Genomic DNA, 12020 nt, shown 5'->3' on the forward strand with positions numbered 1-12020 from the left:
CTGAGAAGCTGAGTGCCACACTGTGATGTATATACATGATGGAATATCGTGCAGCCACAAAAAGGAAAAAAGTCATAAAGCATGCAACAAAGTGAATGAACTTTGGGGACATTGTGTTGTGCAAAATAAGCCAGAAACAAAGGAACAAATATGCTATGGTCTCTTTTAGGAAATATAAGAAATTGGAGCCTAGATTGTAATTCTTATAGCAGTCACACTTAGTCTGGAGTTGTAAGGATAATTCTAGACTCTGAGATGCTGTGTTGTATGTATCAGCTGGTGTTTTCCTGGAACTCTGGATACCTCCATGACACCTAAGACTCGGAGCCGGAATTCTGCAGCTCTGCAAGTCAGCATTACTACATACGACCATTGTTAAGTAACCAAAGAGAGGTCAGGCTTCAATTGGAAATAAAAATGAAGATGATTTGGTGGGACTAAGGTAACTCAGAATACAGGGCAAAGGATGACCATGTTTGTATTCTAAAGCTTCACCTACTGTATGAGACCAAAGAAAAAGCCTAACTCTCTAGAACCTAAATCTTCTGTAACACACAATCTAAATCAACCTGCCTGGATAGCTCATTAAACAACAAAACCCTTGGAGGGCAGAAAGGGAACAGGGCCTTGTGATTCTGCATAGCTTAATGTAATACCCAGATACAGCCCAGGCTGTGATGCACTGACAATTAAAAAGTATTGGTAGAGTCTCTCAAGGGACTGGAGAAAAGATATGGAACTACTAAACTTCCCCACCAGGGAAACGCCTGATACTCCCTCAAATATTAGGGTCTCCCAATAAAATAGGCCAAGTCCTTGATCTTGAGGCTTGCCCTTGGGAAACTTACTTTTGTAACAGAGAAGCTAAGATTACCTACAACTATGCCTAAGAGTTGCTTCCAGGAAACATCTTCTGTGGCCTCTCCCTCTCGAAGTCCAATTCTGCAAGTAAAATCATTACCCTCCCCGCTATGTGGGACATGACATTCAGAGGTGAAATTCCCCTGCAACGTGTGGCATGACTTCCAGGGATGAGCCTGGCCCTGGCACCATGGGATCAACAATGCCTTCCTGACCAAAAGGGCTCAAATAAGGTATCAGTGGCCAAGAAAGTTCAAATAGAGTCAAGAGGCTACTCTGGAGGTCACTCTTATGCAAGCTTCAGTTAGGCATTGTTACCTACCATAACTTGCCAAACCCAAAGCAAAACCATTCCAGCCAATCCTAAAGAAAACCTAAGGCAATATATAAGATTCTGCAAATGTTCCAAGCACTAGGATAACTTTCCGGAAACCTACAATGTCCAGATGGGTCCATGGACCAGATAAGTCCTGAAACCTAGAGGGCCCAGCCTCTCCAGAACATCAGCTGGTTCTATCTCCCTACCCCATATTACTGACAGACCCTTCCAACATGAAAAAGTTAGAATGGGCATAGCCCAAATTCCCCCAAAGATTGGGAGAAAAATCAAAGAAAAAGTTGGAGTTATAACAGAGAAGATAGAATTTAACAAATGAGTATGACCCCTGTATTATTATATTGACATTTCTTCTAGTCTCCAGAATCTTGGATCAGCTAGAACGAAAAACCTAAAATTGTGGAACTGTAACCCATACCAAACTCTGAAATCTGTTCTATAACCACTTGTTAAAATGTACAATAAAAGTGTATTTCTTTTTTTTTTTGTATATATATATATATATATATATATATATATATATATATATATCATAAAAAATGTTTTAAAAATGTATGAGTCCTGATTACTGAGTTCTCATGCCCCTTGAACTGGGCACCCCAGGTGAGTGACTGGCCTGCCTCACTGCAGTCCAGCCCTGGACCCAGCTCATGGCCAATACTGGTGAATGTTTCCATGCACTCAAAAGGAATGAGTTTCCTGCTACTGCCTCTTGGAGAGTTCTGTCAAAGTCAACTACATAAAGTTCACAGATGTGTGTGATTTCTACCTTCTGGTTGATTTTCTGTGAACTTGTTCTATTGATTACTGAGAGACGCATACTAAAATCTCCTAATATAATTTTATATTTATCCATTTTCTCCTTTCAGTTCTACCAGTTTTGCTTCATGTATTTAGATACTCTTGTTAGGTGTGTCCAAATTGTAGGATTGCTTGTCTCCTTGGTGATTTGACCCTTTTATCATCATGTATTGTCCCTCCTTACCTTTATTGTTCTGAAGTGTACTTTCCCTGATACTGATAGAGCTTCCACTTTTCTTTTGCCAAGTGCTGTGTAGTATATCTTTTTCCATCCTTTTACTTTTAATACCTACATAATTATGTTTTAAAATTGATTTTCTGGTCGGTGATTCTTTTATTCAACCTGACACATCTTTTAAAAGAATAAAAGAGTGTTTAGACCACTTATATTTAGTGTGATCACTGATGAGTTTGTATATAGGGTCATGGTTCTATTAATTTTCAGTTTTTATTCTTCTGTTTTTATTTCTCTTTGCTCCCTCTATACTTGCCCCTCCCCTAACATCTCTGCCTTTCCCATCTCTTTCCCTCGGCTCTCTAGTGAATAATTTCAATATTTTTAAGTATTCAATTGTAATTTTCTATTATTTATATTTGTTTAGGGTTCACTTTAGGGATAATAATATGCATAACCGTGTTTTACACCTACTTAAGATTATATTCATTATACTTTACATAAAATGCCTCACAGCCCTAGAAACCCTACACTCCCCCACTTCATCTATAGCAATCACATATACTACATCCACAAACTTTGAACCAACCAGAGATGGCGGAGGCTCGAATTTTTTCTATATTTATGTGCATAGTTATTCATACAAGCCTTTGAATTCCAAGAGTTACTTGCTATTGAGCTACTGTTAGCAGACACCACATATTTATTGCGCTTTGTGATGCAAGTGTGACTTCATCATTATTATTCTATCCAGGCTGGATGTATTATATTCCTCCTACACTTCTGTCCGTGACCATGGCAGTAAAGGATGATTATGTTTTAGTATCTAATTTCTTAAGTTAATTTCCACTGATTCCAACATTGTTCCCTGTTCTAGTTTGCTAGCTGCCGGAATGCAATATACCAGAAACGGAATGGCTTTTAAAAGGGGAAATTTAATGAGTTGCTAGTTTACAGTTCTAAGGCCAAGAAAATGTCCAATTAAAACAAGTCTATAGAAATGTCCAATCAAAGGCATCTGGGGAAAGATACCTTGGTTCAAGAAGGCCGATGAAGTTCAGGGTTTCTCTCTCATCTGGAAAGGCACATGGCGAACGCAGTCAGGGTTTCTCTCTCGGCTGGAAGGGCACGTGGCAGACACAGTGTCATCTGCTAGCTTACTCTCCTGGCTTCTGGTTTCATGAAGCTCCCCGGGAGGCATTTCCCTTCTTCATCTCCAAAGGTCGCTGGCTGGTGGACTCTCTGCTTTGTAGTGTTGCAGCATTCTCTGCCCTCCTTGAGTCTCTTTGAATCTCCAAAATATTTCCTCTTTATAGGACTTCAGTAAACCAATCAAGACCCACTCAAATGGGTGGAGACGTCATCCCTAATCCAGTTAAACAACCATTCTTGACTAAATCACATCACCTAGGAGATGATCTTATTACAGTTTTAAAATACAGTATTGAATAGGAAGTATTCTACCTTTAAGAAATGGGATTTATATCAAAACATGGCTTTTCTTAGGGGGCATACTTCCTTTCAAACCAGCACATTCCCCAACCTAAAAAAAATTTCAGAACACATTTTTGAAGGCACACTGGTTTGGATATAAATAAATAAATGAGTCTTCTCAGAAAAAAGTAAACATCTTAAACAGAACCACTTCTATTAACCAAAGTGACACATGAAAAGAAACATATTTCTAAGCACTATATTTCTATTTAATATGATACAAGGCACAGGTGTCTACTAAAATATTGCAAATGTTTGGCCCAGATTAAGTCTTCTCAGGGAGAGTCACATTATATGGCTGGAGGACATGCATTCATTCCTGATAGAAGCAGCAGCCTAGGGACAGTATAATACTCTTAGCATAAATGTTACCACTGCGAAAAATTCATATTCCCGTGATATTTCATTTAAATCTGCTTTTTATGGAACGGAACACATAGAGCTCTGAGGAAAAAAGAATAATTCATACAAAGCCCCAAATATTTTACATTTAAATAATGACACATGTAATTTGTTCAATCACTTATTCAACATATATTTATTAAGTGCCTGTTCTGTGCTGGGGATTCAGAAATGAGTAACACATTGTGACTGCCCTCAAGAAGTTGAGCATTTGGTAGGTACCTCAGTTTCAGAGCAGCTGGAACAAAGTACCACAAACTAGGGGGCTTCAGACACAGGAGTCCATCATCTCATGGTTGTGCGGCTCAAGGTCCTAAATTGAGGTGTGAGACCTGCAGGGAGAACCCACCCGTGTTGGTGAAGTTCCTGTGTCAGCCTGGCTGACTGCTTCTGGGAAGATATTGGGTGGGATTATGCCCTCAGCAGTGAGCTGATTGCCTCTATGGCTGATGACATCTACAGTCAGCCAAGGAGATAAGAGAACCTCATCCACTCGTCCCTTAAAGGGAGAACTGATGATCTCAGCAGTCAGAGAGAAAAATTCCATCTCCACTTCCAGCCAGCTTCTCCTGGGGAATCCAATCTCACCACTGAGCGCCCAACCTGCAGCCTGCCCTACGGAACTCGGACTTGGCACTGCCCACAGTCATGTGAGCCAATTCCTGTAATAAAGCTCCTAATGCCCACATGCGTACACACCCACACGCATACACGTTCCTATCTGGAATGTCTGGAATGGCTGTGGAGTCCGAGTCCAGGTGATGTCAACGCCCTGGTAACACCTGTGCACACACCTGTGTCGATCTGTGATGCAAATGAAGCCCCAGGACAGCAGATAGACAGTCCAGCCAGGAGCTGATATACCGCCGTTTTCCCTTTAGGGGGTGATTATCTAGACTGGCCGGTGAATACTACCGGGTCGGGATTGGTTTGTCTGGCAGATCCGATTCCTGAAGAAACTCTAAAATCTACCTAAAGACACTGCTGGAGTGTCAGGAAGTTGGTGTCGCATTGGAACTGGAGCCCACATGGGCTGCACCCGGACCCAAGGAGCTGGGCAATCCCAGGGGGCGTGGGGTGGGCAGAGGACACTGATACTGATAGAGCATCCATTTTTCTTCTGTTGAGTGCTGTGTAGCATATCAGAGGGAACCGCTGTCTCTCTGCGCCACCGCATCTCTTCCGCAGTGCCACATAAATGCCCTCTTCCCTCATGAAAGGGCATGAGGCTCCGCCTACATCTGTCCAAGGGCAAATTAAAGGGACTCTTAGGGGAACCATGGTTTAGAGGAGGCCCCTGTCCAGCCTCTCCTCGGGAGAGCAGGTGTGCAGGACTGTCCCCCACTCCCCAACTCAGTACAGCAGGGGACACACGCCTGCCCGACCTTAGGCTCCCAACTCACTCGAGGGCCGCGCTGCCATTCGGCCCAGTGCCGAACCCGTGGCCTGTCCCCACGTCCTCTCACTACCTCTGCATGTTCACCTTCCCTGCCCCCCCGCCCCTCATGAACTGCCTGATTATGTCACTGTTGTCGTGTAAAACCCTCCTGAGAGTCCTGCACCCATTGCCGTGGCACATGTGGCGCTGTGATCAGACCCAGGCTGTGTTCTCTCACACGGTTTCTGCCCACTCTCCTCTCCACCTTTGCATGCCTAACAGCCTACAGAGGTAGAGAAGGCCCAGGTGTCTAAGTGTGCAATCCTGTATGCTCACAACGTGCACACTGTGAAAACTTCCCAACAATCAAGACGTGACCATCTCTATCACCCCAAATCCCGGCGTGCCCCTTAGCCATCCCTGCACCTGCCCGTCCTGCCCTCCCCCACCCCCAGGCCAGCCCCAGTCTGGCCCTGTGACAGCAGAGCTAGATGGGGAACCACAGAGCAAAACTCTCTTCTGGGCTGGCTTCCGTCAGGCAGAGAGTGATTTTGAGATTCCTCCATCTGTGATGCATCTGATAGTTTAATCCTTTGGACTGGCGAGTAGAATTCCATTGTAGAGATAGGCAATATATTATTTATCCATTAAGGCTTGATGGACAGTTGGGCTGTTTCCAGTTTGGGGCTATTGTAAGTAAAGCTGCTGAAGCATTGTGGTACAAGCCTTTGTACGGACTCACACATTCATTTCTCCTGTGCGAACACCTGGACTAGCTAGCAGGATCACATGGTAAGTGTAAGATCAACATTTTAAGAAAATGTAAAACTATTGATCAAAGTGGTTGTGCCATTTTACATTCCCACCAACAAAGGATAAGCATTGCCTAGCATCTACTGAATAGCGATAAAACAAAAATGAAAGAGACACTCAGGTGTTGGAAAGAGCTGTCCACAGCACCCACCTCGGGCTGGGGGTTGAGAGACACACCTGTGAGCCCTTATCCCAGCTGGCAGGTGAAACCCAAACCCAGCACAGACAGTCCTGTCAGGAGGGCTTCTCTATCTGTAGGTAGAATCATGGCCCTCTCTGGGTTTTAGATCTCATTTACCAGATTATTTCATATAATACACAATACACAATCACCATATCTTTGCAACCAATTTGAACTTGGAACTCCTCTGTACAATTAGCTGTCTTTATTCTAGTGTGGCATATCACTGTATAATAACATTTAAAATGGGAAAAAATATACCAACTGCCTGTTTTATAGATATCTATATGTGTGTACATGCATGCGTATAGATGCCCGATTGCTGCTTGATTAGTAGCAATCAATATTAATCTGATAGTTTATCCTGACCAAATTATAACTTTAATGTTGAAATTATCTATTGAGAATAGTACGAATGAAGAACTGAAATTTATTTAGTTAATACAACCAAGGGACCAACATAAATAATTGGTTAGATCTAATTAAATGTGGTTTGTCTATCTAGCCACTTCGATGTAAAATAGATAATAATTGATGTATCTCCCTGATTTTGTCTTTCATTGGAATAATGAAACTGATTCTGTATGAAGACATGGTGAAGCCTGCGGCTGTTTTCCCCCAGCCAACTAGAAGGCACAGAGTCCTCTTAGTAAGATTTACCCAGGAGGGAAAGCACTGCTGCCTGTCAGGTCTGACACTAAACCCCCCCCCCCCCAATCAGTTCTCTATAGTATTAGAGTCCATGAGTAATAGCCCCTCTTCATTTCCACAGTCACTGCTATATGATGGAACAGAGCAATGGAAAGTAACCCACACTAAAACATCAAGGAAATTAAGGCCAGACCAGAGTCACCTCAGTGTTTAAATTGTGCTAATTTGTTATACTCCGTAAGGATCAAAATGAGGAAAAAGTTCTTACCACTTGCAGGCTGGCAGCCTAGACTGAAAGAGATATCGTCAACAGCTATGACTTCATCCTGTGCATGAGTTGACATCATTTGACCTTGAATAATAACCTGCGCAAGAAAAACAAACACAAACACAAAGCAAAGCGTATCATTGACTTGTGGTCCAAAAAAGGAGGGCTTACAAATAAGAAACATGGCCCTTCACAGAAGCACCTTGTCAGTACCAAATGGGTAGAGATTAATGCAACCCTGCTGAGGAGAAAATGAGGTCACCACTCTCTCCAACACGTAGCACAGGTTAGGTGCCCTGTGTGTGCTTTCTGTGCCACACCGTCTTCTTTGTTTACCTCCTGTGTTCATACAACACAGCATTTTCCCATCTTTGGACCCAACTCCATCTTGATCCCTAGTCTTGGCATTTCTTAGCTATGCACCATTTCCATTTCTCATTCTCTAAATACCATTCACGGTCTTGCCTTGAGAGGCTCTTGCCCATTTCCCTCTATCATTTAAGCTGCAGCTTGACACATGGAATGGAAATGGTTGTCTGGTGACTTCCATTAAAATAACTGAACGTTCCTTATGATGCTTGGTGCTCAAGATGTGTGCCCAGAGGAAGTGCCCTGACATGATTAATCTGAGAAAAAAGAGAAGAAGCAAGCCTCCCATTTCCTAATTAGCCTGATCAACAGAAAACTAGAGTCTTGGTGGGCAGTGTTCTTTCCCCGTGCTAACAGATGCCAATGATGTGTGAGGGTTAAGGCCTTGATGTGTTAACCCCTTGTGTGTATGGTTCAGCCAGGCCTGCAGCATTAACACTATTATTTCAAAAAGGTGGCACTGTTTTTTAGTTGAGAATTGGCCTGGATGTGGTCAGCCACAGCAGATGGCTTTTCTGTGCTCTCTTTTGTTCCTGTAGAACACACTAGATGGATAAATGTCCTTCAAACCACAAAGCCTCTACAGGCTATAAAGACTCCAGGAATACTCATGCACAAACTGTGGGAAAACCTGTCAACGTGGAGCTCTAAGAAAGTCCTATTTCCTCTGCACAAAACAGAGCAGCTGGGATACTTAGAAAGCAGGGCCATGTCGGCCAAGACTTATCCAGGTTTGGATGTGGGAAGGTTTAAATGGGGCAGTTAAGCCTGGTGCTTCACATGCAGACTCAGAGCCAGAATACTTGACTGCAGACCCAGGCTCCAGAACCTGCAGCCACAGGGCCGTGGAGAAGTCACCCAGCACCTGGGTACCTCAGTTTTCTTTTTGATAACAGGATAATAATAAAAATAATAACCTTCATGATATGGTTTATGCAAGGATAAATGAGTGACTGCATGTAAAACAATATCTGCAATATAGAAACATTGAATAAATGTTATAGTAACTCAGTTATCAAACTACTTAAGCAATTATATGAACAGCATGTTTGTAGAGGAAAAAAATCAATTCTTTATCGATTAACATTTTATTTTTCCTGAAAGTTTTCCACATAGGTATTCTGAAGTTCTTGCTGAGTTAAGTATGTGTCTAGAGTAACAACACATAAAAGCAGAAGAAAACCCATCCACCCTCGGGGTTTTAACTGTGCCCCCCACCCCACCCCACCCATGAAACCCAAGTTCGCATCATAAATGTTCACTTCTCTCCGGGGCTCTCCCCCGTGCCTCTGCAGGCTGTGAACACCTTCATTCAGTTAACACAAGGTCAATCTGATTTATACCATATGCTCTTCTTCCCCCCAAATTGGCCTCTTGCTGCCTCTTTTTATGACAGTGCTGCCAGGACACTGCCAATCTCCAATGCTCAAAACTCCAAAACCGCCTTTGGATCTGCGTTCTCCTTCAAGCTCATGTCCAATCCCACAGGACCCACCAAGCCTCCTTCCCCTCCTTTCCTATGTCCATTCTTAGATCCTCACACTTGAGGTATCCAAGTAACTTTTACGTTATCTCTCCTCTTCGGATTTGCAATAGGATTATATGTGTTCATTTGATTCAATTAAATGATATATTAACTTGATACAAGCAAAGAAAAGCTGTGAAAATTGGCTGCTGTTTGAGCCCACTGGCCCAGCAAGGAAACATTTTCCTTAGAGAAATAACTGTTTCTCCAAGTATAGGGAAATTTGTTAATGGGTCTGTGGGGCTACCAGGAAAGACAAGATCCCTCAGGCTTAATTAGAAAGTCTAATTAGGTATATTTAAACAAAAAGACTTATTTGCTCTTTAAAAGGTCCAGGAATTTAGGGTCGGATCCTGAAAAAATGGGGTGGTTTGAATTAGTTAACAAAGATGGACCTCAGGACAGTGGCTAATGAAAAGGGAGGACATTGCTTATTTTCTCCAAAGCTTTGGCAAGCATTGTTTCCATATGGCCCCCTCATTTTGATGGTGAGTACCAAAAAAAGAGTAACAAAGTAGCAAACTAAAAGCAGACCACAAGGCAGAGAATGAGTTGGAACCAGGAGTCTGCAGGATCCACTTGTGAAGGTGAGCCCAGGGTCCTTGACCCCTTGACCCCAAGCATCCCAGGAGCAGGGGGCCCCTGAGGCCTGGCCAGGGGTTGGACAGTGGGCCACTTGTTCACATCTCAGGAGGAGTCCTGGCTCTCTGAGGGTGAAGGGTTTGGAACGACTTGGATTACTTTCGAGACTACATGAGCCGAAGTTCTCATTGCTACATTTATTGTTTTAGAATTTTCTTAATTACTCATATTCATTCATTATTGTCCCCAAGAAAATGTACTGAAACTTAAAAAGACGACAGTGATTTTTCTCTATCACGTTGTCAAACAGTAAATACTCTTGAATTAAAAGGTAAAAATACCTCAAATTATGATTTTTGAAAAGAATCAGGGTAGAATTTTTAAATGAAGATAATTTTTACTTATTTTTATGAGTAGCTTGTTCCTTTGTCCTTATGAATAAAGTCAATTCTCTCTGAGCAGGGGGCTGCTGAGGACTCCCTCACATTTCTAATTGAAATAGCAAAGAAATGACAAGGAGATAATAGCATATTAAAATTTCTCAATATCTTTTCAAGATGCAGGCATCAGCTGTCCATTTAGCCTAATTACCCAAACATTGAGCCGAAAGATCACAGTCAATTATATATATATATGATAAAACAGTATTCATTCCTTCCCACCCATATAAAAATTTATAAAATCAATATCTGAATTCCCTTTGAGAATAAAAGCAAGAAGAGAGTGGTTTTACTTGAATTTAGCTCGGATTCCTGCGATGTTTAGCCTGTTTTATTCTTTGCTTCCTTGAACATTTCAGGGCAAGACTAAAATTAATTGCTTATGGTGGCCACTTTGGAAGTTGTGATTCAGTTAATCAGCACCAGGCAAAGCCTAACACTGTGTCTCATTCAACACGGCAGCCAAAGGAATACTGCACAAGTCTCATGCAACAGATGTGACCAAATCTGGAGGTGTTTTTCTTCCCTCCCAAATCTTATGAATCCCCATCATGCTTTAACACGATAAAGAAAATTACTGTGGCTCTGCACTAAGTGATCAAGGTCTGAGATTCGACTAAGAGGAGTCAATGATACAATGTATCCACATGGCACCTTCAGGTAGGAAGTGCTCAGTAACTGCTAGCTGTGATGTTTCCTCAAAACGGTCTCCAAAACATTCTGAAACGCTGCCATCCTTCTTGGCTCTAAACAGTTAGCAACCATGCCGGTGCAGCTAGCAGCACCCCTCAGAAATTCGCATTTGTTTTCACTAAGGGGTGGACTGAGGACTTTACAGGTAGAGAAAATAAAGCTGCAAAGGTGGGCACCAATCCAGAGGCTTTCACAAAAGCTGGCTGAAAACCAGGGGCCCTGCTGGGGCTGAAGGTCCTGTGCAGAGGGTTCAAAAGGAAGAGGGAACAGCTTCAAACAGTCCGAAATCAGCATGGGTGGGAGACTGCTGCACAGAGATAATCCTCAGAGGCCTGTTAATTGGTGAGGTGCCAGATCCCGCCTGGAGAGGCCGATTGCAAAACCCCCTCCCAGAAGCAACTCACAGAAGCTTTTCAAGACGGTGGCAGGCCACAGGACCAGCAGGCGATAACCTGGTGGCCCGACCAGACAAAAGCGAGTGGACATTGCTCACTGCTACAGCACAGAACTAAAGCATACGTCTGTCTCCCCGTGTGCAAAGCCTTTTGGGGAGAGGCCTGTTTCATCTCAGCAGTAAAGTACTTGGGGAAGGGAGCTAATTCCCTGCTCACCCACCTGCTTCAGCCGAGCTGCTGCTGCATTTAAAGCACTGGCTGCCTCAGCTGCAGCCGAACTGCCCTGGAGAGGCCCATCCTGCAGCTGGAAGGCGTGTACCTAGCTAAGGCACAGCTGGCATCAGCAGGAGTGGACGCTGAGGGACACAGGAGGAATTTGGAAAAGAGGAGCTCCAGTGCCCCACAGGCTGCAGCTTGGCCGGACCTACAGCCGTGGGACTAGGAGGGCACAAGCTCGGCCAAGAGGGTCCCCAGGCCCTTAGAAACAGCCCATGAGAAGGGCAGTGCCCCCAGCTCGGTCACTGGCCTTGATGCAAGCAGGGGGTAGCGGGGCTGGGGCAACTTCAACCTTCCGGCTCGGGTCAGCGCAGTTCAGTGCCTGCAGGAAACCTCGGTCATGGTGGGGACACTCAGGGAGACCCCGGGGAACTGAGAC

At 43.6% G+C, this 12020-nt stretch overlaps 1 protein-coding gene across 6 annotated transcripts in view; it reads right to left on the minus strand.

Moving 5' to 3' along the window:
• MALRD1 (MAM and LDL receptor class A domain containing 1) overlaps positions 1-12020 on the minus strand; it is a 752096-nt gene that overhangs the window by 716669 nt on the left and 23407 nt on the right. For all 6 annotated transcript variants that reach the window (XM_077154409.1, XM_077154433.1, XM_077154399.1 and 3 more), the window contains exon 5: positions 7362-7458. In XM_077154409.1, coding sequence (XP_077010524.1) covers positions 7362-7458 — 97 coding nt within the window. The remainder of the gene's footprint in view (positions 1-7361; positions 7459-12020) is intronic.

This window comes from Tamandua tetradactyla, chromosome 1 (genome assembly GCF_023851605.1).
Source record: "Tamandua tetradactyla isolate mTamTet1 chromosome 1, mTamTet1.pri, whole genome shotgun sequence".
Classification (NCBI taxonomy): domain Eukaryota; kingdom Metazoa; phylum Chordata; class Mammalia; order Pilosa; family Myrmecophagidae; genus Tamandua; species Tamandua tetradactyla.